General features: G+C 42.1%; 1 protein-coding gene across 3 annotated transcripts in view; it reads right to left on the bottom strand.

The window, feature by feature from the left end:
• Positions 1-20,418, bottom strand: part of vps50 (VPS50 EARP/GARPII complex subunit) — a 95,736-nt gene extending 75,318 nt beyond the window's left edge. For all 3 annotated transcript variants that reach the window (XR_009924457.1, XM_062409913.1, XM_062409914.1), the window contains exons 1-5: positions 20,271-20,418; positions 19,793-19,861; positions 10,589-10,711; positions 9,690-9,761; positions 944-997 (exon numbers count right to left, since the gene is read on the bottom strand). Coding sequence is in view for 2 of the 3 variants with exons in the window: in XM_062409913.1 (XP_062265897.1) it covers positions 944-997; positions 9,690-9,761; positions 10,589-10,711; positions 19,793-19,861; positions 20,271-20,303 (351 nt within the window). In the remaining variant the exon portion in view is untranslated. The remainder of the gene's footprint in view (positions 1-943; positions 998-9,689; positions 9,762-10,588; positions 10,712-19,792; positions 19,862-20,270) is intronic.
• Between the last annotated feature and the right edge of the window lie 1,246 nt (positions 20,419-21,664).

The following is a 21,664-nucleotide window of genomic DNA, read 5'->3' as shown; positions in this document are numbered from 1 at the left end:
AATGTGGGCTGAGATGTGTGAATGGAAATGCCCCTGAAATCCAATAAAGTCCTGCGGTCATTTGTAAATTGCAAAGTCACAGTGGAGGGTCATAGAAATAATGATCAAATCACTCTTCATAGACTGACCTTCAGATGCCTCAACAATTGAAGTAATATCACCGCAGTTTCACAACATGGCAAATTTTTTGAAAGCTGCCGGTTGTCTGCCAGCATCAAAGCTTTAATGACTAAATTCAAAATTTGATGCACTCTGCTAAGCTTCAACAGTCATGAGGTCTGAATGCTAATTCAAATAAATCAAAAGACTTCACTCAATTACAACACACACAACCAATACATTCACATTGGTACACATACATCTTTTATATCCGGCTAGAGATACTAATGCTGGCTCCATCTGATGATGCTAATATAACGCGACAGACACAAAAAAAATGTGTGAAAGGCAAACTATGGATAAACTCCGTAGCCAATTCTCCGGATTTTACCCGAAGGTCATGTCTGAAAGCGGCTTGAGTAGGTTCCTTCCCTTTCCATGTGGCCGTGTGTTCAGCAAACTTCTTGAATCCCATGTTTTAAACTTTGACCTGACAAGAAAGTAGCTGAATACTGGCTTATATAATATAAAGTGAATTCCCTTAATAAAACGCTGGTTCATTTTGGTCCATTGCAGCATCACTTGCTGATCGAAAGGATTTTATTGAATTAGTTTGAATTCACAACATGTTCATGGTGTAAATAAAAAAAACTAGATCGCCGCCCCAGTTTCTTACACATGGGGGAGGGAAATTTCATATTGCCATGGTTACGAAAATTCGACCTCATCTGGTAGTTTTCACTGAAACATTGACGGCAAACGAGATAACCTCATATTACAATAATACAATGTAAAGGGCAGAAACACAAAATCATCCGATGGTGGATTCACTCTGAAAGCTTACCTTGACATAAGAGGGCTGTTTCTCCAGAATGAGATCTGCGACCTTTTTAGAAACCTACAGAGAGGAAGAGAAGGGAGAGCGACAGTTGAGCAAGGAAGCAGAATATAAAAGAAAACAAACAAAAAACATTACTAGGGTGCAGTTGCATGCTTACGCTAGAAAGTCAAGTTGCAGTTTACATCCCTCTTATTAAGACTTAATATGTTGTAAAAATCTGTTTCAAGGTTGCCACTCAAGATTAATGGCATCAATTCAGCAGCAAATATGAAATATTGTCACAATCTTTCTTTCTGTTCCTGAGTAACGGCTCTTTGTTGAACATTGTGTGTCACAGGGAAGTTGACCTTTTGCGTTGAAAAAGTCATCACTTCCATTCCATCCTTTTAGATGGGTGAAAATGTGAGTTTTGTACACAAGCGTGTTTTGTAAAGGCACAGTGACCTTGGACCTATAAGCAGCAAATTCAATTCAAAACCAGTTCATTCTGGAGACGGAGTAAATATTTAAGTCAGACGTAATGAAATTCCCTCAAGAGGTTCCTGCTGTGTTACAGTCACAAGAACGGGGTAAACATGAGGTCATTGTGACCTTGACCTTTGAACACCAAAGTATAACATGTTAGTCCTTGAGTCCAAATGAACATTTGCTCCAAATGTGAGGAAATCCCCACAAGGCTGTCCCGAGAGGTTTCACATTCACAACACTGGGACAGGCAGACAGACAACTCATAATGGGTCTGGCCACAGCCCAGAGACACAAAGAGAGTGAAAGGACATTTTGATGTTCTTCCCAAATGTCAGCCAACAAAAAACTTTTGGACAGTTTAATCTCGCTGTTGAGGATCGAGCAAGAACAGCAACAGCTGATTTAACTTTTCAGACAGTGTCTCTCTCGCACTCAGTTTCTTTTCATTTCTTTCTCGACAGCTTTACTCTTGTTTCTGTCTGTTGTTGTTTCCAAAGCTCCCACCTCTCCTTTCTGTCTTCAGCCAACTAGACTCACAAGCGAAGTCAAAGTGTAATTATTTAAAAAGCATGTTCATGAAGCACAGTATTAAGCACAGTCATGAGATCAGTCTGACCCCTTCAGCTGCGAATGCTGCCCACAGCTGCTTTTAGAGGAGAGGGAGAAAGCTGAAGAACAGTGAGAGAGTCAATGGAGATTGAATGAGCCTCAATGAAGGGCCATTTATAAACAAGGTCGTACACAAGGTCAACACGTTTCCAAAAGGTTAAATGATTGTGAGCGATATGTCCGACTGTTTTTTTGTGAGTGCATTTTCATCATGTCATCATGTTTTCAGTACTCACTCCTATTAAACCCCTCTTGAGGTGTCACGTAGAGCTGACTAATAAAAATAATTAAAATCCTAATTTAGGCTCAATAAAGCTAATTTCTCTGACTCCTGTGTTCCATCAATTTCTCAAAAAGCTATTTATTTCAATGTCTAAGTCATGAATGAATGTTCAAGATCAACTGTTTCATATCTCACGACAAACAAATGAGCTGGTTTGCAATGAGCGGCTCATTATCATGACAAAGGACAAATACTCCAGTTACATCTTTCTCTCTCTGACACAGTGAGCAACCACTTGTCTTTTCATATTTATTACAGTGCAACTATCCACACCGGCACACACTTTCAGCAAGTGCAGTTTTAAGATAAGCACGAGTTTATTCCAAGTTGTGAGGAGGCGTTTATATCTGCTACTATGCAGCAGCCTCGTCTGCCGTAGTAGCAGATATAAGAGCGTGGGATGACATTTTGAAATGTGTTGCGTATGCACGGGAGCCAACTGGAGACCGGAACAGATGGCGAATGCAGCTCAGTTGAAGTTGCTCATTCCACAGTGTGTGAGCACCGGAGTTCGTTCTACAAACCAAACGCGTGAGAAGGATGGTCACAGTGAACAAATATTCAGTGCATGGAAGAAGTGAAAGAAATTGAACAAGTGAATGGTGGAGAAACAGAAAGACAATGAGGGGTCGCGTTAAAGAAATTCAAAGACTGACCCACTGAGCCACGTAATGGAAATCCACTGATCTTAGCCCAAAACAAACTTTTCAAGGAGTGTAAGAGTATTTCACTGCCAGCGACTGCTTAATGTTATTGTTGTGCATATTAGAGGCGTTGGTCTAGTGGCAGAAACTTGGACTATGGGCAGAGAAGGTCTCTGGTTCGTCTCTGGTTCAACTCCACGGAGAGACAACAAGAGACGAACCTGGATTGATCGTTCCAAAAATCCAAGAGTGTCCCTACCCTGTCTAGTGCCCCTGAGCAAGGCACCTTACTCCCCCAACATCTGCTCCCCGAGCGCCGTACATGGTCGCTCACTGCTCTGTGTGTCCTGCACACAGATGGGTCAAATGCAGAGGTTGAATTTGCCTGCCATTGCATGGCTGTGTTGTGCATGTCTGTGCATGTGTCTGGTATGAATAAACATCTCTTAATCTTAATCATATGATGAAAACCCAGCTATTAGTATTGAATCACTCCAGCCTGAGCCGCAAGAACAACGTCACTAGAGCTGTTTCTTCAGAATTAACTACAGAAAATGTCTGGAGATTTTTTTTTCTGTACATTCAGACGAGGGGTGACGCCTGGTAGATTACACAGAGGCCACGACATAATGTTCAAATCCCGCTGCTGAAAAAAATGGTTATTTTGTTAACAGCACATTAACACTGGATTCAGCCCTTATCGCGAAAAGCTCTCAAATCTTGTCTTTCCGAGTTGAAATATTCTACATCTTCTTCACCTATTTTTCATTGTGAGATGTTTGTATTCCTCCAGTTTTGCGTAATCAATTGACTCGCTGTAAATTTTCTGGATATGTTTCTGCTGTACTCTACAGGCCCTCTGGAAAATATCAGTAAAACTTCCGGAGTTCAGTGCATGTCAGAAAGCAGCTTTGTTCTAAATTCACCCTCACAAACACACATAGAGGCACATTTTTGCAGTAACTGGGTTGTAAACCAAGCACAGTGCTTGTTTTATTTAGCAGATGGCCGAGACGAACTGGGACCAAAAAAAAAGGCCCTGGACTTTCTCACCCAGACCACCCAGGCTGGTGAATAATCAAAGTGGCCCAAAGATGCATCTGAGGGCTGCTCAACAAATTTATTTTAAAGGATGCTCAAGCGAAACACAGAGCGAAGAGTCCAATGGGAGGAGTCCCGGTGGCCAGTCCCACTATGGCAGATGGAGTCAAACTAGTGACAGAAAGACAACAAATGCATGTTTTTCTGTATAGGGACATGAGGAATGTGCCATCAAGGAGTGAAAAAGATGAGCAAACATGAGGGGAGCCACAGGAGAAGACAGACGCCGACTACCATCAGGAGGAAGACGATAACCAATGCTGACAGAGAAGGAAATTGTTTGTACAGTGAGTCTACGTTGCATTCGCTCATTAGCAAAAAAGACTAAAGCTACGCTTCATACATTAGGTTTATAATCGATCTATCACTATTATCACTAGGTTCACTATTTTATTCAAGTGTTCACCGAGATGTACGAGGCCATCCCAGCTAAAATAGCTCACGTTAATTGGGGGTTGGAGAAGTCAAATGTATCAAGCAGCTCAAAAAAACAGAGGCTAGTCGTTCTGATTAAAGAACCTCGGGACTGACACAAATGAAAGTCGACAGTAAGTTTCCTGGGTTTCCGCATGTTACACGTAACCCAAAGCAGTAATGCACTTGTAAGGATATTTTGTCTGTAATGGAGGAGAACAAAATTCACCTGACCAAATGAAAACGAAAAAAATATTTCAAATGTTTGGTGTGGTGGTGTCACATTCTGTCAGATTGGGCACCACCTGGGGCTTTGGGGCAGTCCCCGGTTTCTCAAAACACCTCTTTGCACCGGCTTTTGAAGCATTTCGTCATAAAAACGATGCAACATCTCATGATTGAATTTGCTCACATACACGACGTTAAACTTCGCCCTGCACGGTGGGACGTCGCTCCAGCCTGAGAGGGATTTGGCAGTCGAGCCAGGCTTAGGCAAAGGTTGCGTAAGCGCTCCTAACTAAAAAAAAAAAAAAAAAACTTCATTACTGCTGCAGGAGGGTTAGTCAAAGCTTTCAAGTTTCATTAAAAATTGAATATGTTCATCCAGGTTATTAATATCACTACCCCCGGAATCACTGCATCCTGCGTTCATGCATAGAAGGTCAATTGAAGAGGCGTCCTTGATAAAAAAAATACTATGCTCATGTGTTGGTAAATCATTGGTCCTCATCTTTTTTAAGGGGGATTTAAAGATTTCAAGGTCTTAAGTTAAAAGTATAATTAGAATTCATGGGTTGAATGTTAATGATAGCCGTTGCTTAGCCGTTGCATGAGATACAGATACAGCGGATGAATGCAACCAGAAGTGAAATATACAAGCATGTGTGTTCATATTGATTAAGGCATCCTAGCATGTGTGTGTTGATGTGGGAATTATGGAAACCACACGCAACCAGTCAGTGACTGAACCCTGACTTTTTTTATTCCGTACGGGCTGAAGACTCAGTGTGAAAAAGGCAATTAGCCCTGAGACGAGCCGGTGCCAGGCGTGTGTCTGAGATGCCAATTAAACTCAGCGGAGAAACAGGAAGGTTGTTCTCTTTCCCTTACACAACATAAAGTTTGAGCTACCCTACAGCAGATGACTCAGGAAGAGAGGAGGGGAAGGAAAAAAACAAAGCAGGATATTTAATCATCACTTTAATGAATGCAACAGCTCATAAACACACATAAACCTCCACACAGCAGTGAAATAAAGAGGAAAACAAGGGAATAAGTACATAAAGTACAGTACCACGCCTCCGCGAGGATACAGACAGCCACACACACCCCTGCATTGAGCTGCTTATACCTTATTTAATAGTGTCATGATATCTGGCAGGAGACAGCTTCTGGGTGAGGAAGTGAAAGCACTATTATCGCCTCTTCAAAGGGCTACACTCCGTTTCACAGACGGGGAACTATTTGTATTTGTAGTGTGTGTGTGTGTGTGTGTGTGTGCTAGTGTGTGTGTGTGCGTGCATGCGTGCGTGCGATTCGGGTTTGTGTTATTGCCCATCCGGAGAGACGGACCTTCCATAAGTAGCCGCAGGAGATTGGCACCAGTTTGGTGACCCACAACATGTACACAATCATTGTTTGTTTACCGCTTTAAGATGTGCTGTATATTAGTATATTTCAAACTTTGTGTTGCTGTGATGAATAAAATAACTGATAGTTGTTAAAATAAACTCAGTCACACAGACTCTGTTATGGTTACAGGGTTGTTTTGCTTATTCACAACAGTTGAGATTTTTCTTAATAAGGTTTAACCAATGAAAAAGTGTAATTTTCATTTCATTCCACGTCAGGTTTATGGCTCAATGTTGAGCAATGCAAAATACCCATCTAGCATGTCTTGGAGAAATGGAAGAAATAGTTAGAGTGTCTGTTGAAAATTTGAACTTTGTAAAACAGAAAGCTATTATTCATTAATGTCTTCAGCCACAGTCTCCCGCTCCTGGTAATTATTCAGAACCTTTCCATGATGGATGAGATGGCAACACTATTGGACAGAAAGTGGAAAAAACAAAACCTATTTTTCTTTTGTTTTGCCTTGGGGGTGTCTGGTATTTCTCAGAATGTTTGCATATGTGTGTATATAAATAAATATATTTACAACTGTTGCATGTGTAATCTCATTGTGTATACTGTGCTTTGGTAAATAACCCCATGTAAAATGGAATGTATGTGCCTTTTTCATGTGTGATTTCACAAATGATGAAAACCCGAGTCTAGAATCTGTGTCCCACAGTTGTAAGCCTCTGCCAACCAGTGACGTAGGACAAAATAAAATCTCCATTTCTGTTCCAGAGCTCTGGTGTTAATCAACGGACAGAAAACAAAACATTATGATGTCGTGAGTGTGTTTTTGAATTTTGGCCATTGTGATAATGACCATCAAATTCGAATTTGTTCATCTCTGAGTTAAAGTGAACGTTTTCTGACAAATACGTATGAGGAAGATCTCTCAGGGTGCTCTTTAAATATCCCATTCACAAAGCCAGCAAACTGTTTTGAGGTCATCGTGACCTTAACTTGCAAAAGCTAACCAGCTCCTCCTTTAGTCCGAGTCAACGTTTCTGAGATATGCCGTTCACGAGAATGGAGCAGATGGAGGGCCCAACAGACAAATAGAAACATAATTCCTCCGGCCTCCACTGTCACCAGCACAGATGCACAACAAGAAACCAGAGAGATTAAGTTTGGAAAAAGTAAATACAAACGCATCGACAGAGCTAAGTACAAAGGCTTTTAAACAAAGGCCTCAGGGCATTGAGGTAGACAAACAATATGAGACGGTTTGCTCCTATTGATTTAAGATTGCCGGTTTGCATTGATAAGCATGCTGAGAAACATGGCTGGGGTTTTTCCGCCTGACAGCGTACTGGACCAATTACAATGGCTATTCCCACGATGTGCCTGCAGGCTGGCAGCCAGAGAGAGAAGAATTAGAGAAAGAGAGAGAGGGAGACGGAGAGAGGGGATGTGCGAGAGGACGTTTGTGTGCTCTTAGGCTTCACGCAAGTTGTAGGTCTCCTTTTCAACTCTGGGATTTTTGAAGGGATGTGTAGGAAGAGGAGCATTTATAGAAAACGAAGAGGGATTAGAGGAGGTGTGGAGGAGGCAGATGTGGCAAAATACAGAAATATATATAAAATTCAAGCTGGGGGAGCGATGGAGACAAGCAGGTAGTTGAAAGTGCAGACGCCTGTCAGGAAGAAGGGTAAGTGGGGCAAAATCGGCACTGGACTTTGTGGATTAAAGAAACTGTTGACAGGCTGCCTCTCCAGTTTGAAACAGCGAGAACCTGACTGACCGCAGAATGATGGCCACTGTGGAAATGCTCCTGCTGTGGCCACAGGAAAAGAATCAGAGAGGAGGATGTTGTCAAAACTCCTCTTCATCACAAACAACATCTCCCAACCCCGGTGTTCTGTTTAACCAGAGGGCCACGTTCAGGTCGTGACTCAGGAAGACTAAGTGCTCCGCCGAACACCACGGGAGGTCATTCCTTCCTGTGGCCAGTCAGCTATAAAATGTCTCCCCTTCATGCACATCTCCATCTGGTTTGTACTGCTGAGCTGCTGATAATTCACTGTTGACCCGCATTTCACTTTTCATTCACTTTACTTTTGCACATTGACCATTACTGTCAATGTACTTTGCACATTTCCATTTTTGTCGGTACTATGATACCACCTTACTTTTTTGCAAATGTTTGCAACATTTGTTTCTACTGTTTCTACAGTAGTTGTTTCTACTGCTCAACAGATTCTGAGGGGGCGGCACACAGACTAAGGAGTGAACCACAAGTTCTCGGGTTAGAGTGAGAATTGCATTGCACACCAGTTGCAGATGCACACACAATAAATGTATGGACACTGCAAATGGCCCTACACAAAAAGAAAAAATGCAGCAACGGAGCCAGACACCAGAGAGATTGCTTATGTTATTATGAGAAGTGTAAAAAAAAGAATTGGTTCATTTTAAAGGACAGAACAAATTAGAATATGGAGGGCCACCACACTCTAGAATATTAAGGGGAAACACTGCTTTGACATAAGCGAGAGGACATTAGCTGAGAGCTGGTTTGTACTCTTTTACTTAATTTCTTCCTCTTTCCAAATTGAGTATTGAGCAATTATAGCAAAGTAATTTCTCTGTGTAGATCAGTTAAGTAATTTTGTGATTCTGATTCACTGACGTAACAAGAGTCTGTTTTGAAAGTTCAGGGACAAGGCAAAAACTTCAGCTGCTGGGTGCCGGTCAGGCTCAGCCGCCAAATTGCAAATCAGCACAGAAAAATGATGTAGGGCTGTTGATGGTACTGCCGAGCCTCACGTACAATCATCATAGTGCTATGTGCTTGGGGTGGATCAAAGAGAGTTGTCAACATACAGGATATTTGGGCTGCATCGAAAATGGGACGGCCTGTGATATATTGCTATAAGATAATGAAACAGAGCTTTTATCCAAATGAGAAAGTGCTTTTTCTGTATTACCATCGGAGTTATGTCCATAGTGTAAGCCAGTGTAAGTTTGAGGCTAAATCTCCTTGAGAGTAAATTGTTTTCATCAACTGATGTTACCACGGTCAAAAACAAACTTTGGATCATACGTTTTTTCTATCCAGTTTCGACACTTTCCTCCTGATGAATTAGTCATTAGTCATTTTAGCTTTCAAACTAACATGAGTCATTTTACACTTGAGTTGAATTTTGAATTTCATTCACATTACATAGCTCATGAGTAATAAAATATTGCACCTTAAGAAAAACTAGCATACGTCCTGTAATTCTCACACAGTACGCACAGTGTCAACACAGAAGCAGAACATGAAATAATTAAATGAGGTGTTGTAGATGAAATTATAACAACTTAAATGTCAGCAGATAAATCTCCACGACAACTCCATAAAGATTAAAACAGTGAGACACCGTCAAGTGGACCAAGAATTTTTATCAGTTAACAAATCCTTTTATATCTTAGATCAAAAATAAAGTTTAAATTCAGACAAAACAACTTCTTGATTACATGTTATATAACTGACATCAAAGTACACTGTCTGAAACCACTGTGTGTGTTGATGTGTGTGTGTGGGGTGTGTGTGTGTGTGTGTGTGTGTGTGTGTGTGTGTGTGTGTGTGTGTGTGTGTGTGTGTGTGTGTGTGATAGTGAGAGGTACGTACTGCTGCCTGTTGTCTCTTCAGCTTGTCTCGATGCTCCTCCAGCTCCTGCAGGTTCAGCTCAGGTGGGAGCTTCTATAATCACACACACAGATAAAAAACACACAAACTTATTTTTTTGTTTATGATGCATCCGCCTACACACATGAAGCCCCTGGGACTTCTGCAGACATATTCACAAATACAGTCTGCAAGACACTCATACTTGCATGCCTACCACTGAGCATGGTAAAAAACCCTACTAGGTGTGTGTCGGACAATACCAAGTTAAAGTGCTTAGGGCCACAGCAGGGGTTTCCTTTATCTTGAGAGAGCAATTCTTCGACGGCATCTTAACTTTTCTCTTTCTCTTTGCTCAGTAAATACAAAGCTAGATCTTTAGTCACATTAGTCGAGAAGGTGCGAGGTTATTATTTAGTGAACAGCAAACAAACTCCGCTCGAAAAAAGAAGATATTACAAATCCACGGCCCAAAGGATGATAGGTAATTACTTTCCCCTTGACTGAGAGCCTCATTTCAGATGGTGTAGCAAAACCAAGATAAATCTAATGAGATTTCACACCCTTCTTCTGTTGAGCGGATGCAATCCATCAATCCGGACGTCAACAGTGTGCATGCGGCTCAGCAGAAGCGTAAAAGAGGCAGCAGCTCAGGTGAGAAAGAGCTTTAACTCTGCCAGTCAGATGGGGTTCAGAGCACAGGAAGCCACGTTTACTCACATTAGGAATGCAATATTGTCGTTATCAGAATTACTGAAATGTGGTGGGTTTGCGGAAATCATTAATAATTCTCTGAGGGGCGGGCGTGTTAACCCGGGTAGTGAGTCATCATTTAACAGGTGAGTGGTGCTCGTTCAGGCAATAAGGCAAGTGCTCGCTCGTTCGTACGGCGAATATCTGACCTCCAGTTCGTGCTGCACCATGTCGAAGGAGTCGTTGGAGAAGTAGACCTCCTCAACGCTGTTGATGATCTCCTGCTCCGCCTGGGGGTCGATGGACTGTTCCCTCATCTCCCGCAGCTCCTCCTGAAAGAGGGGGCGACAGAAGAGAATTAAAAAAGGTTCCTGATGCGTGCACTTCAGAAAGTTCCACACGGGCTGAGACGCAAAGGGAAAATGTGCCAAAACAGAGATTACATCACTTCCCAGCAAATGAAAACAACAAACAAAAATACATAAAAACAGAGAAAGAGAGATAACGTAGAAAAAGGGATGTGGGGGGAAAGAACATTAACAAAGAGAGGACCCAGGGGGTACAGAGCAGTTTAAGAGCAAAGGAGAGCGGGAAGGTGAGAGCAGAATAAATGAGTCGGAGAACAAAGTGCAAGAAGAGAAGTGCAGTGGGAAAGAAGTGGAGGAGAAAGCATTAATTGTGGGGGTTTGGGGAGAAGATTGCAGCTTGTTTCATGGGAGATAACACGCAGCCTTCAGAGAAAAGAAAAAAAAGGAATGACCAAAGGAAATCCAACCGGGATTCCCCCTTCAAAGCTTCTCTGAGAAACATTGCAGCCTCATTGATTAACATGCTGTGCATCCATCAAGCTTTTCTGCTGGAATGAGTCTTTTAGATAAAAGGTTATAAATCCACATCCCCTCCTGGCTGCGTTAATGAGCGCAGCTTTACAGTCACAGGTGATTAAGAAAGTGTTGACTGTGTTAGAAGCATACAACAAGGAGCAGCTGCTGAACACCAAGTTCAAGTAGAGCAAGGTTAAAGCTCCATATAGTGCAGTAAATCTACCCTCCCACATTATATTTAAGTGTGAAATTTATATTCTATGTCAACGATTCCTCAATGTTAACATTGCATCATTTTTTCGATGTAACCCTGTGCCTGGCAGTGATGACCATAGACTGGGATAATAAATGGATGTAGACTTCAGGCCTGTAAAGTGAAGCCAATGTGGAAGTGCCTGAACCTTGTGTTCTCTAAAATGAACAGTAGAGGGCGTCTCTGCTGGTTGCAAAAAATTATATTAATTTAATAAATTATGGTCCCATTTGTAGAATAGACGACGAAGCATGGTGTTCAAAGGGACAGTGATACCGTGTGATTGATGGCTACAGCCAATGGGTGCAGGTCGATGTGCAATGTCCTCGATCTCTCAGGCTTCATCCCCCATTAATTGAAATATGGTTTCTTCTGGTTTCAAAAACACCAGGTGACGCAGACCAAAAGGCTAACCTCAAGGCTTCAGTTCAGTTCACAAACCAATGGCTGACGTCAAGGTGAGAGTCACTTGGTGACAACCCAAAATGATGATTCATAAGTAAGTATCTCACTCTCCAGCTCTCTATAGTCTCGAGTCATTCTTGCAGATCTCTGAGGTTGTACTTGAACAAAACATCAACATCAGCCCTTTAACATGCTCGTTCACTATCTTAGCTTAGCAAATTAGTATGCAAACCTTTTCTTATTAGAATTAGCAGAAGGTGCAGTCGAGTCTCAAGTTGAAAAGGAAGGAAAAGGAAATATCCTTCGTTTTGCAGTTTGTAGTCAAAAGCTAAAGTGTTGGATAAATACATGTTCCTCGCATGACACGGCATAGCCAGTATGAATAAATAACCCTATAAAATATAGCTTATTACTATATTTTATATAAAATAAAAAACAATTCTATGCTCAGTGGCCTCAGTTCGCGCTCTCACTGAAAATGCTTTATTCAAGTTACAGCTGAGTATAACTTCTGAGGGATCAATACATTGAGGTTTCGGTATAATGAATCATAATGGCAGTAAAAATAGACCATAAGCTTAGGAGCCGGGATAGATACGGATGAATGCAATCTATACATCCCTAGATGTATCCAAACACACATATAGAAATCTTTCATCTCCACGCTTCATCTTACTGACGTCATACGATAGCAGGCGCTGATCAAAAAAACATTGTTACACACCTGCCTGGGCACAAATATTCTCCCAGCCACTATCAGCACGAGGCGTGCAGTGAGGCGACCGAGGGAGCCACCCATGCAATCGAAGCTTGTGGCTGAGTGTCTTGCTGAGTGACATTTATGCGAGGCGACGCGGCCGTGAGTAACTCTAATGTTTGCTGTAGCATCGAGCCTCATTTAATTAAATTACACAAACAGAATCCCCTTTTATGCCACAGTTAAAATTTACACTCGGCGATTGAGACGATGAAAATTTATTAAGTGTGTTACCAGAAAGTGTGAGTTTGCACGTGTGTGAAGCTGCAATGCACACAACTACAGGTAAGTGTGTGTGTGTGTGTGTGTCTGTGTTTTTGCCATGTTAGAATCAGGTAAAGGAGGGAGCAGGAGCAGTGTGGGGGGGGATGTGTGGGTGAGCGTGTGAGATCGGAAAGGAGGGGGTAGAGGTAGGAGGAAGGAGATCACGCTCTGGAATCAAATGGGTGGGTGGGAAATCAGCTCAAATGAGAGGCAAAGCCGAAAAAAATAGGGAGGAGAAGGGGGAGGGAGGGGGTGGGAGGGGGAGGCGGATGAGTCATTGGTAGCAAAAGTTAACGCAGAAAGAAAAAGACAGAGGAGCGAGGGAAACAAAAAGATGATGAAGAGTCTCTCCAGTGCAGTTTGGGCACCGTCGCACCGTCTCTCTCTCTCTCCCTCTCTATCTCACTCCCTCTCTCTCCCTCTCTCTGCCTCCCTCGCCCACCTGCAGTGACGTGAAGAAGTCTAAACATCTTTAAGTGAGTGACTCATTGAGAGGCCACCTTGGGAAAATAATTCCCTTCCCTGCCAGCCACTGCACAGGCAGTGAGCGAAAGGGGAAGAAGCCGAAAGTAAAAAAAAGGAAAAGGGAAAGCAACAGACGCCCCTGTGCCCAACGCGTGAAACCCAACATCAGCTGCTGCTGTGAGGCTTTGATCCAATTTTACTTTGAAGGATGAGGGACAAACAACCCCCCCCCCCCCCCCCCCATACACCCCCAGCTCCACCCCCCTTCCACAAATTAATGAAACGCTCATCTGTTTGCGGAAGTTAGAAATCTATTTGCATCCGAAGTGCGGGGCCTTTAACAACCTTTATTAGAGAATCAAAGCAGATATTCGTGTAGTGCTCCTTGAATGTGGAAAAAGCCAGCATGGAATAGACAGAAAAAAAAGGCGCTGAACAACACGGGACGCTGAGAAAACAAAAGACTGAACACACAACAGGAGGAGGTTCGTGGAAAATCCTGGGAGAAAAAAAGATGATGGGATGCGGAGTGCGCGACGAGGGCCAATTATTTCCACCACGGTGTCATTCATTAGATGAGCACATAAAAACGCTCCTCATCGTAATCAGAGCTGAATATGTATGCTAACCGGGTGTTTACCCTCATCTGCTCCCAAACAGTGTCTTATCACAGCTGTCCTCTGGGACATTAGGTACAAATGACAGCCAACAGTACCATCCAGGCTCCAACAGTGCTGTCATCATAACGTTACTCTATCTTCACTTAAAAAAGGTATGCAAGGGACTGTTATCCCTTCTATTCAGCTCTGTCTTCTGTTGAGAGTGTTCCTGTTAGTTTGTTATGAGCGCACGTCACGTCCAACAGCTTATCTCATCAACAAACCCTCAGGCTGTAACACATGTGAAGTGTCAACCTGAGCCATGTTCCCATTCGAGGAGACCCCCACCATGAGAGCTACTGTCAGGTTATCAAACAAGCCTCCCCTCTGCCAGCTTTAGCCTCAGTCCCTATCCGCTCGCTGGAGGACCTCAGACTTTCAGGGTACAGTACATAAGCGGTGAGGCGACAAATTCTGTACGTGTAAATTAACGTTGTTTGTGAAGAGAGGGCTTTAACGCAAAGAGTAAAAAAAAAAAACAGTGCAATGAGTAAGCTGACAGTGACCCCTGCTGGTGGGAAATGGTAACTGCATTAACCTGCAGCAGGTTTAATATTATGTCATGTTCTCAACATTTACAAAGATGTCACATACAGAAAATTACGTAGTAGAGAAATGTCGAAAATGTAAGATAAATTGTACATTTTCATTTTCGAGAAGCCAGAACCAAACCATGTTTTACTGCAGCTCTAAGTATGACAGTAACAGATTAATCATCCATCCATCCATCTCTCATCAATACCACTTTGTCCATGCAAACACAAGGAGAACTCCACAACGGGATTGGAACTGAGATTTGTGCTGACCTGAAACAATTAAATCAATTATAAATGTTCACATTATTTACTGTCAATCACCCCATTCTTTTGTCAACTCTACGTGTGGCTAATACAGCCAATAACTTTTTCCGAACTTCCGTCAGACTAACCCTAACTCTAACCCTTTTAAAATATTTCATAATCAAAAAGTTAATTTAATTCCTGCTTCACAATGTGAGACTGTAAATGACAGAAAAGGTCCCAAGCTGCACAGGGTTGAGGAGGTTCAGAGAGATAACACACCACAACACCTACAAACGAAAATCCTCACTGAACTCTTTGAACAGAAATGATTGGAGCGGCAGAAAAAGGGTTTGCTTGTTTGTTTGTTTTTAGTGTTAACCCAAAAAGCAGCTTATACCTTTTCAAGAATCCACGGAGATTAACATAAGGCGTAACCAATATCCAAGTGGTCAAAAATAGCTTAAAGTCTGTTGGAGTTTAATAAAAACTGAAATAATTATTTTGAATCTCCCAAGGCTGCAATTTATTTAAAGGTTTACAGCCTGGGCCAACTTTTTTACTACAATACTAGAATAACAGCATCACTTAAAAATCTTGAATAAAGTCAAACTTTCATGGACATTCATGACAGAACAGCATGTGAACAGGGGGATCAGATGTTCTTCGAGACAATCATTTCTTCCCAAGGCTAAAGTGTGGCTAAAGCCAAGAATCTGACTTCTTTATGCAGATGTACACAAAACCCAAAATCGGTGGGAGCAGCGAAAATCAAATATTCTTCTTCAGCAGCGACACTGCATAAAAAAAACTGCCTTAAGCATTTTGCACCAGTCATCTGAATTTCATTTAGCTCTGTAATCGTCCAAATAAAAACAAGGAGGCAGATCAGTGGGAAAAGATGCCTCTACGACTGGTTTTAGATCTTAAAACTAGTCAATGGCCCGTCAAAGATGTAAAAAAAAGATTTCTCAGCAACACAAAGAAAAGTATACTCAAAAAGGATCAAACCATCAACTGATACCTGGGGAAACACCAGTCTGTACTTCGATTTAATGACTACAGCAAAATGTGTTTCCAGATTGACAACTTCCTGTGCATCTTCTACAATACTTTTGTTTGTTGAACATCAAGTGTGGGCCTGCGGAAACTTCATGCACAGGCCCACTTGCTCACTGTGGACTTCTCAGGACATTTTCCAGTTCTCAAATGGACTCACATTTTGTGGGCATTAATCACCCGGGAGCAATTCTGGGGTGTCCGGAGCAACTGACTCGGTCATCTGCATTCTCGCATGCAGCATCAGCCAGAGCTATGGCCAAACTCTTCATTTACCAATTACTCCCACTGTCTCACACACTTGAGTAACAATGACTCGACAGCATCATTTATCAATCATCCTCTGCATCAGTGCTCCCCTGCAGTGAGCCAGATGTAGCCGTCATGTTGCTCCTCGGGGATGAAAAACGATGTGATTCAATGCTAAACTGCTTGGAAACACATAACTGGCTCCAGGCAGTATGGATTTATATTAAGGATCATGCACGTAATCAGGAATCTTGGTCTCGTTCTCCACCTGAGGGCTTGGTGTTCAGTCGTGCTGGATTGCCCACAGTGGTCAACATGATTACTCACTAAGGGGACTTTGTGGGGCTTGGTGAACAGTGGCAAGACAAAGTATGTGATTCCTTTGGATGAATATGATCAAATGAATGTGATCTGCTCCAACTCACAACAAAAGGCAAACACAGACTACGTGTACAGCGACACCATGAATATGACTACTCCCCCTATTCTGAATAAGACATTATTTCTCTTTGCATGAACAGCTAATAGAATATTTCATTCATCATTACGTTAACATATTACAGAGCATAATCTGAATATGACGTCAATGTCTGCCGTACATATCAATGTCAAAACATTATGTGAAAACCCCAACAGGTTGTTATAATGTGATAAAGACATGTCAACATAATAACTAGGATCGGAAAACTCCACATGTTGTAATTTGATAGTTGCTTATTTAGAGTCAGACCTTAATTCAGGTTAAGTTACTCAGAAAATTGTTTACATGGCAGTGTCTTATTCAGGCGATTGTCTCAATCGGGTTAATATCAGAATATAAGTTTGCATGCAAACATAATCACTATATGTTTAAGCTAATAACACACATATTTTAATCTTTCATGAACACACCCATTAAAAATGAACAGTGCTGAAAGTAAGTGAACCCTTGGATTAAATGTCCGAAACCCTCTCTGCTGTAACCTGAAACAGACTCTCGCAGGAGCTGCACATGAGACGTGCACGGTGTTCAGGAGGAACTATTCTTCCTGCAGAGCTGCTTCACCTCAGACCTTTTCTCAGGATGTCTGGTGTGAACAACACACATTCTTGATGTCTTTACACAGCATCTCTGTTTGGGTTAACGAATGGACTGCCTGCTTTTCTTTGTCTGATATTGTGTAGTAGAGTTAAACTAGTCCTATCATTATTTCACTCCCCTTTTTTTTGGAAGAGCAGCAGCTTCCTCAGCTCTGTGCTGCCATGGACACTGACCTCCATGCAACAATCCAGCATGATTTACTCATGGTAGACTCGTGAACAGAGATGTGAACGAGCTCCAGTGATGCCTATAAGACTGAAGGCCCTGTTTGGATCTGGTGTTAACATCCGTCGTCAGCTATCCGATTAAAAGTGTTCAGCTATGTATGTGATACCATGTTACTGAAAATAGAAAAAATGTCTTTATTGTGAAACTGTTGATCAGAAATGTCACTGATTATATATCTGATTATATGATGATATAGGTTAAACAAATGTATATATAAATTCAGCTCATGTCTACGACTTAGTTCGTTCTTAATATTGTATAAATACAGTTTTAAGATTAGTATTATATGAAAAGCCCACTTTGAGTGGGTCCTATCTCATTTTCCTGAAAGCTGAAACACCCGGCGGCAATAAAGTCATGGCATAATATCATCAAATACTAAAGCGTGTGTTTGGATGAACACATAATAAGCATGTTTGCAGTGCACACAGGAGAGAGAAATGGGGGGGGGGGGGGTAGTGAATGTAACCCCTCACATTTACACAAACTCTTGCCCAGTTTTTCTGCCTCACACCACGCTGCCTCATATCACAGGAACCAAACAAAGCATGCACACGTTCAGATGCACAGTCCTTCTTCAGGGCCATATGTTCAAAATGAACAAGGGTGAATATCATAGGCTTAAAACACAAAAGGGTGTTTGATTACTGCATTTCCAGTTTGGCCACATTGAGTGATATCAATCCCAGAGCCGGGGGAGGGGGGGGGGGGGGGGGGGGGCATTACATGCGTAATGTGAAAAGAAACAAATCTTTCCTGAGGCGCTCCCATCTGCTCCCATTCAGGCTCTAATTACACTTCTAGGGTAATTAGCTGCTTATCTTATCTGAGGTGGCTCTGTGTAACTGTTCAGTTTTTCTGCAACAAGTACAGCAGCGGCAAAGCTGTCTAGAATTTATGACACCAATATGATCCAATGACCTGAAATAATCATCGTTATTATATAGAGTCCCTGTTACCACCCAGAAGGTCTGACTTTGCTGTTATATGACCTTATGATACCGAACTCCAGCTCTGACAGGAAAACATTATTGTAATGTATGAGCTTCTTGTGTTCAACAAAGGGGTGATAACATAACGCCAAGCAGATCATGCCTTGAAGGAAATTCCACTCACATGAATGTTAAGGAGAGAAAGTGTTAAAGAAAAAGAGAGAGAGAAAGATCTTCAGACACAGAGAAGTTAAAAGTCTGGTTGAATCACCTGCACTGTGAACAAACTCCACGCAGCAGCATCAGTAGAAGGTCATCACTATGAAGCACAGCCAAGGGGAGCGGTGCATTGAGACTTACGTAAGTGAGTTACTACACGTTATATAGACCCACCCGGCTGCTTCACTCCGTCAGCTTTTGACAAATTGAATCTGTACAAGTGTGTAATGGCAAATGCTTCCTGAGACTAAACATGACTGATCACGTCTTCCAAATGCCGCCCATGCGAAACTGTCCAAATACTGTTTCTGCAGACCACGTTTCACACGGTTGGTGCTGGGATTGATGTGGAGTGGGTTCATAAGTGATATAAATGGTAGCCTTCACCCTGACTGTGTAGGGAAACCTGTAGCTGTGATGTAACTGATCAATGTTACACAATGCATGCTGGACATAAATATACAAGTCTGCATCCGTTGTGAAGCCACGATGACACATTCAACCTTGTGGACGTCTTCGAATGATTTGCAATGGGAGGTCCTGCAGAACTGGGGGACCTTCTACCACTCATCCATCGAGAGTGATAGTCATTCTGCATTACGGTGTACGGTGCCTCTGCAGAGCCAGGAAAACAACAAAAGACCCTTCCCCTTCTTGGTCACAAACTGTTGACTTTACTGCCCCCTGGGAGACGGAACAGGAACATCAAACGTCTCAGAACGCTAAACCACCGATTCTTAGGATGTACTGACAGACACATTCACATCAGTATACGTGTTATATCAATTCTGTGAAATGACAAATAGGGTTACTACTACTAAATGATTTATTAGTCCCATGTTTATTGGTGTCTCATGTCGGTTTTTTACGTATCTTTCTAATAATTCTGCACTTTCAGAAGTAGCACCTCTATTTCGTTTATCTGCTTTCTCTTGTACAATGGCAATAAAGGCTTTCAATTGTCTTCTGGTCTATTCCATTTAAAATAGTTACTCAACCCAACAAATGTGCAGCGTATAAGATGCCAGCTCAAAAGCACATTTATAAGAGAAGAATAAAGGAACAGAAATTTGACTGAGCTGTAACAGGAAGCATCCAGCTACTCTGACCTAGCCACACACTGATCCAGATAACAGATGAATATAGGGCAGGTAGCCTTTACCCATCAGGGGTTGGTTTTATAGACTGTGCAGCCTAAAGGTAAAAGAGAGTGATGGAGACGGCTGTCATGGCGTTTACCTTGCTGGGGATCCTCAGGTTCTCCACAGGACTGAGGTCAGCCATGCTCTCCTGGGGGCTCTTCAGGCCCTGTCAAAATAAAACCCACTGTAAAAACATAGTCCTGTGCTATTACCTGTCACACAGCAGCGAGTGGAACAGCCAGGCAGCTTCCTGGAGGTGATCAGCTCTATCTACCGTTACTGAGCCTTCCTCCCCGCCCTCTGTCTCAACTGTTGTCGTGCTTGTGTATTGCTAAACTTGATCAACTGTGTGTGTGTGAGTGCGTTTGTGAGTGCGTGTGTGCGGGTGTGTCTTTGCTGGTGAACACGTGTGCTCCTCATGTGGGCTGAATTGCTCCTGTCTGTGTTGTAGTAGTTTCAAACTGCGGCTGCCACACGAACGAGCTGTCAAATTAGCCGGTTAGCTTAGCTTAGCCGCAGCTGTCAGAGACCCAGAGGCCCCGGCGGCTCCGCCTGTGTCCGGCTCCTCTGCTCACCTGCCGGGCCATGAGAGACTTGATCTTCTGCATCGTGGCTCCAGCCAGTGTCAGCGGAACAACACGCGGTGGGGAAAGCCTGAGGTTCGTGTTGTTGTTACCAACGAGCCTCCATCACTGCGAGGGGGAAGCCATAGTTGAACCGTCACGTGACCGGCACGGCAAGGGACCAGGAAAAAGAAAGCCAGAGCATCTTGGGAAATGTAGTTTTTTGGCATGAGGCATGATCATGGGAATGATCGACACCTCAACTGTCCGCAGTTGAAAATACTTGAAATTGTTTGCATTAAATAAGTGCTTTATGTTGCAAGCTAAAATATATATATATGCATATATACATATATATTTAAAGGTAGAGTAAATATCAACACTGTACTTGTATTTCTATAATACACCACTGGATGGTGGTAATTTAACAGCATTAAATATAAAAAGAATAGACTTGAATTCTGGACAGCAATGATTATTGTGCATATAAGAAATGTTTTCATTATTATTATTATTAAATAATTATTATTGTTAAATAATCGCTGTTCAATTGAATGAAACTATTTGAATAACAACAGTTATATAAGTTACTTTGACTTTTCTAATAAAAAATCTTCACCAGTAAGGAAATGTAACTGGTAAGATTGTTTTAATTACTGTTCTTAAGTATTTAAAAAACATATAATATTCTCATACAACATGATACATGAATGTTAAACTTCCTAGCATTACATGACGACATTCAAATAACATTTATAATCCAATACCATATTTTACTATATGAAATAATATAACGATGATAGAAACCATTTTCTGCATAGTTTAAGTTTTGATACTTAAAGCACATTTTTCTCATTATGCTGCTGTTGACTATCCTTTTAAGATTGTAAGCCCTTTAAGTCTTTGATGGAGCACTTTTAGATGGCAGTACGGCTGCTTCTTTGAATATATCTTCTATCGCTAATATCTGCCTTTAAATATGCAGTATGCCATCAACACTATATAACTTTGTTTTATTTAAGTTTGTGTTACTGCATTGTTTGGCCAACCACAATGTGTCTTATGACCAGAAGTAATTGTGTCGTTGTGTCGTACCATCCGCAACTCGGTGCCACATGTCTGCCAAGCAAATAGAACTGGCTCTTAATTGTAAACTGTCCCACACAATTACTAAATGATGTGGTTAAAAAACAGATAAACACAGAGCTGCTCAGCCTGCTTTGTAATTGCTCCCTGAGGTATTACACTGAGCGGCGCTTGGTTAAAAACAAGCAGCCTGCCGACAGACAGACAGACAGACAGACAGACAGAGGGTAGGCGCTGTGTTGAGCTAGTTCCTTGTTAATGAAGCCTCAGGCTATTTCCAAGTCAAATGAAGGTGAGGTCAGTCTCCTCAGGTGAGTTTA

The sequence above is a fragment of the Platichthys flesus genome, chromosome 17, assembly GCF_949316205.1.
Source record: "Platichthys flesus chromosome 17, fPlaFle2.1, whole genome shotgun sequence".
Lineage (NCBI taxonomy): Eukaryota > Metazoa > Chordata > Actinopteri > Pleuronectiformes > Pleuronectidae > Platichthys > Platichthys flesus.
Note: the sequence above shows the minus strand (reverse complement) of the source record. Positions and strands in the feature narration are given on the sequence as shown.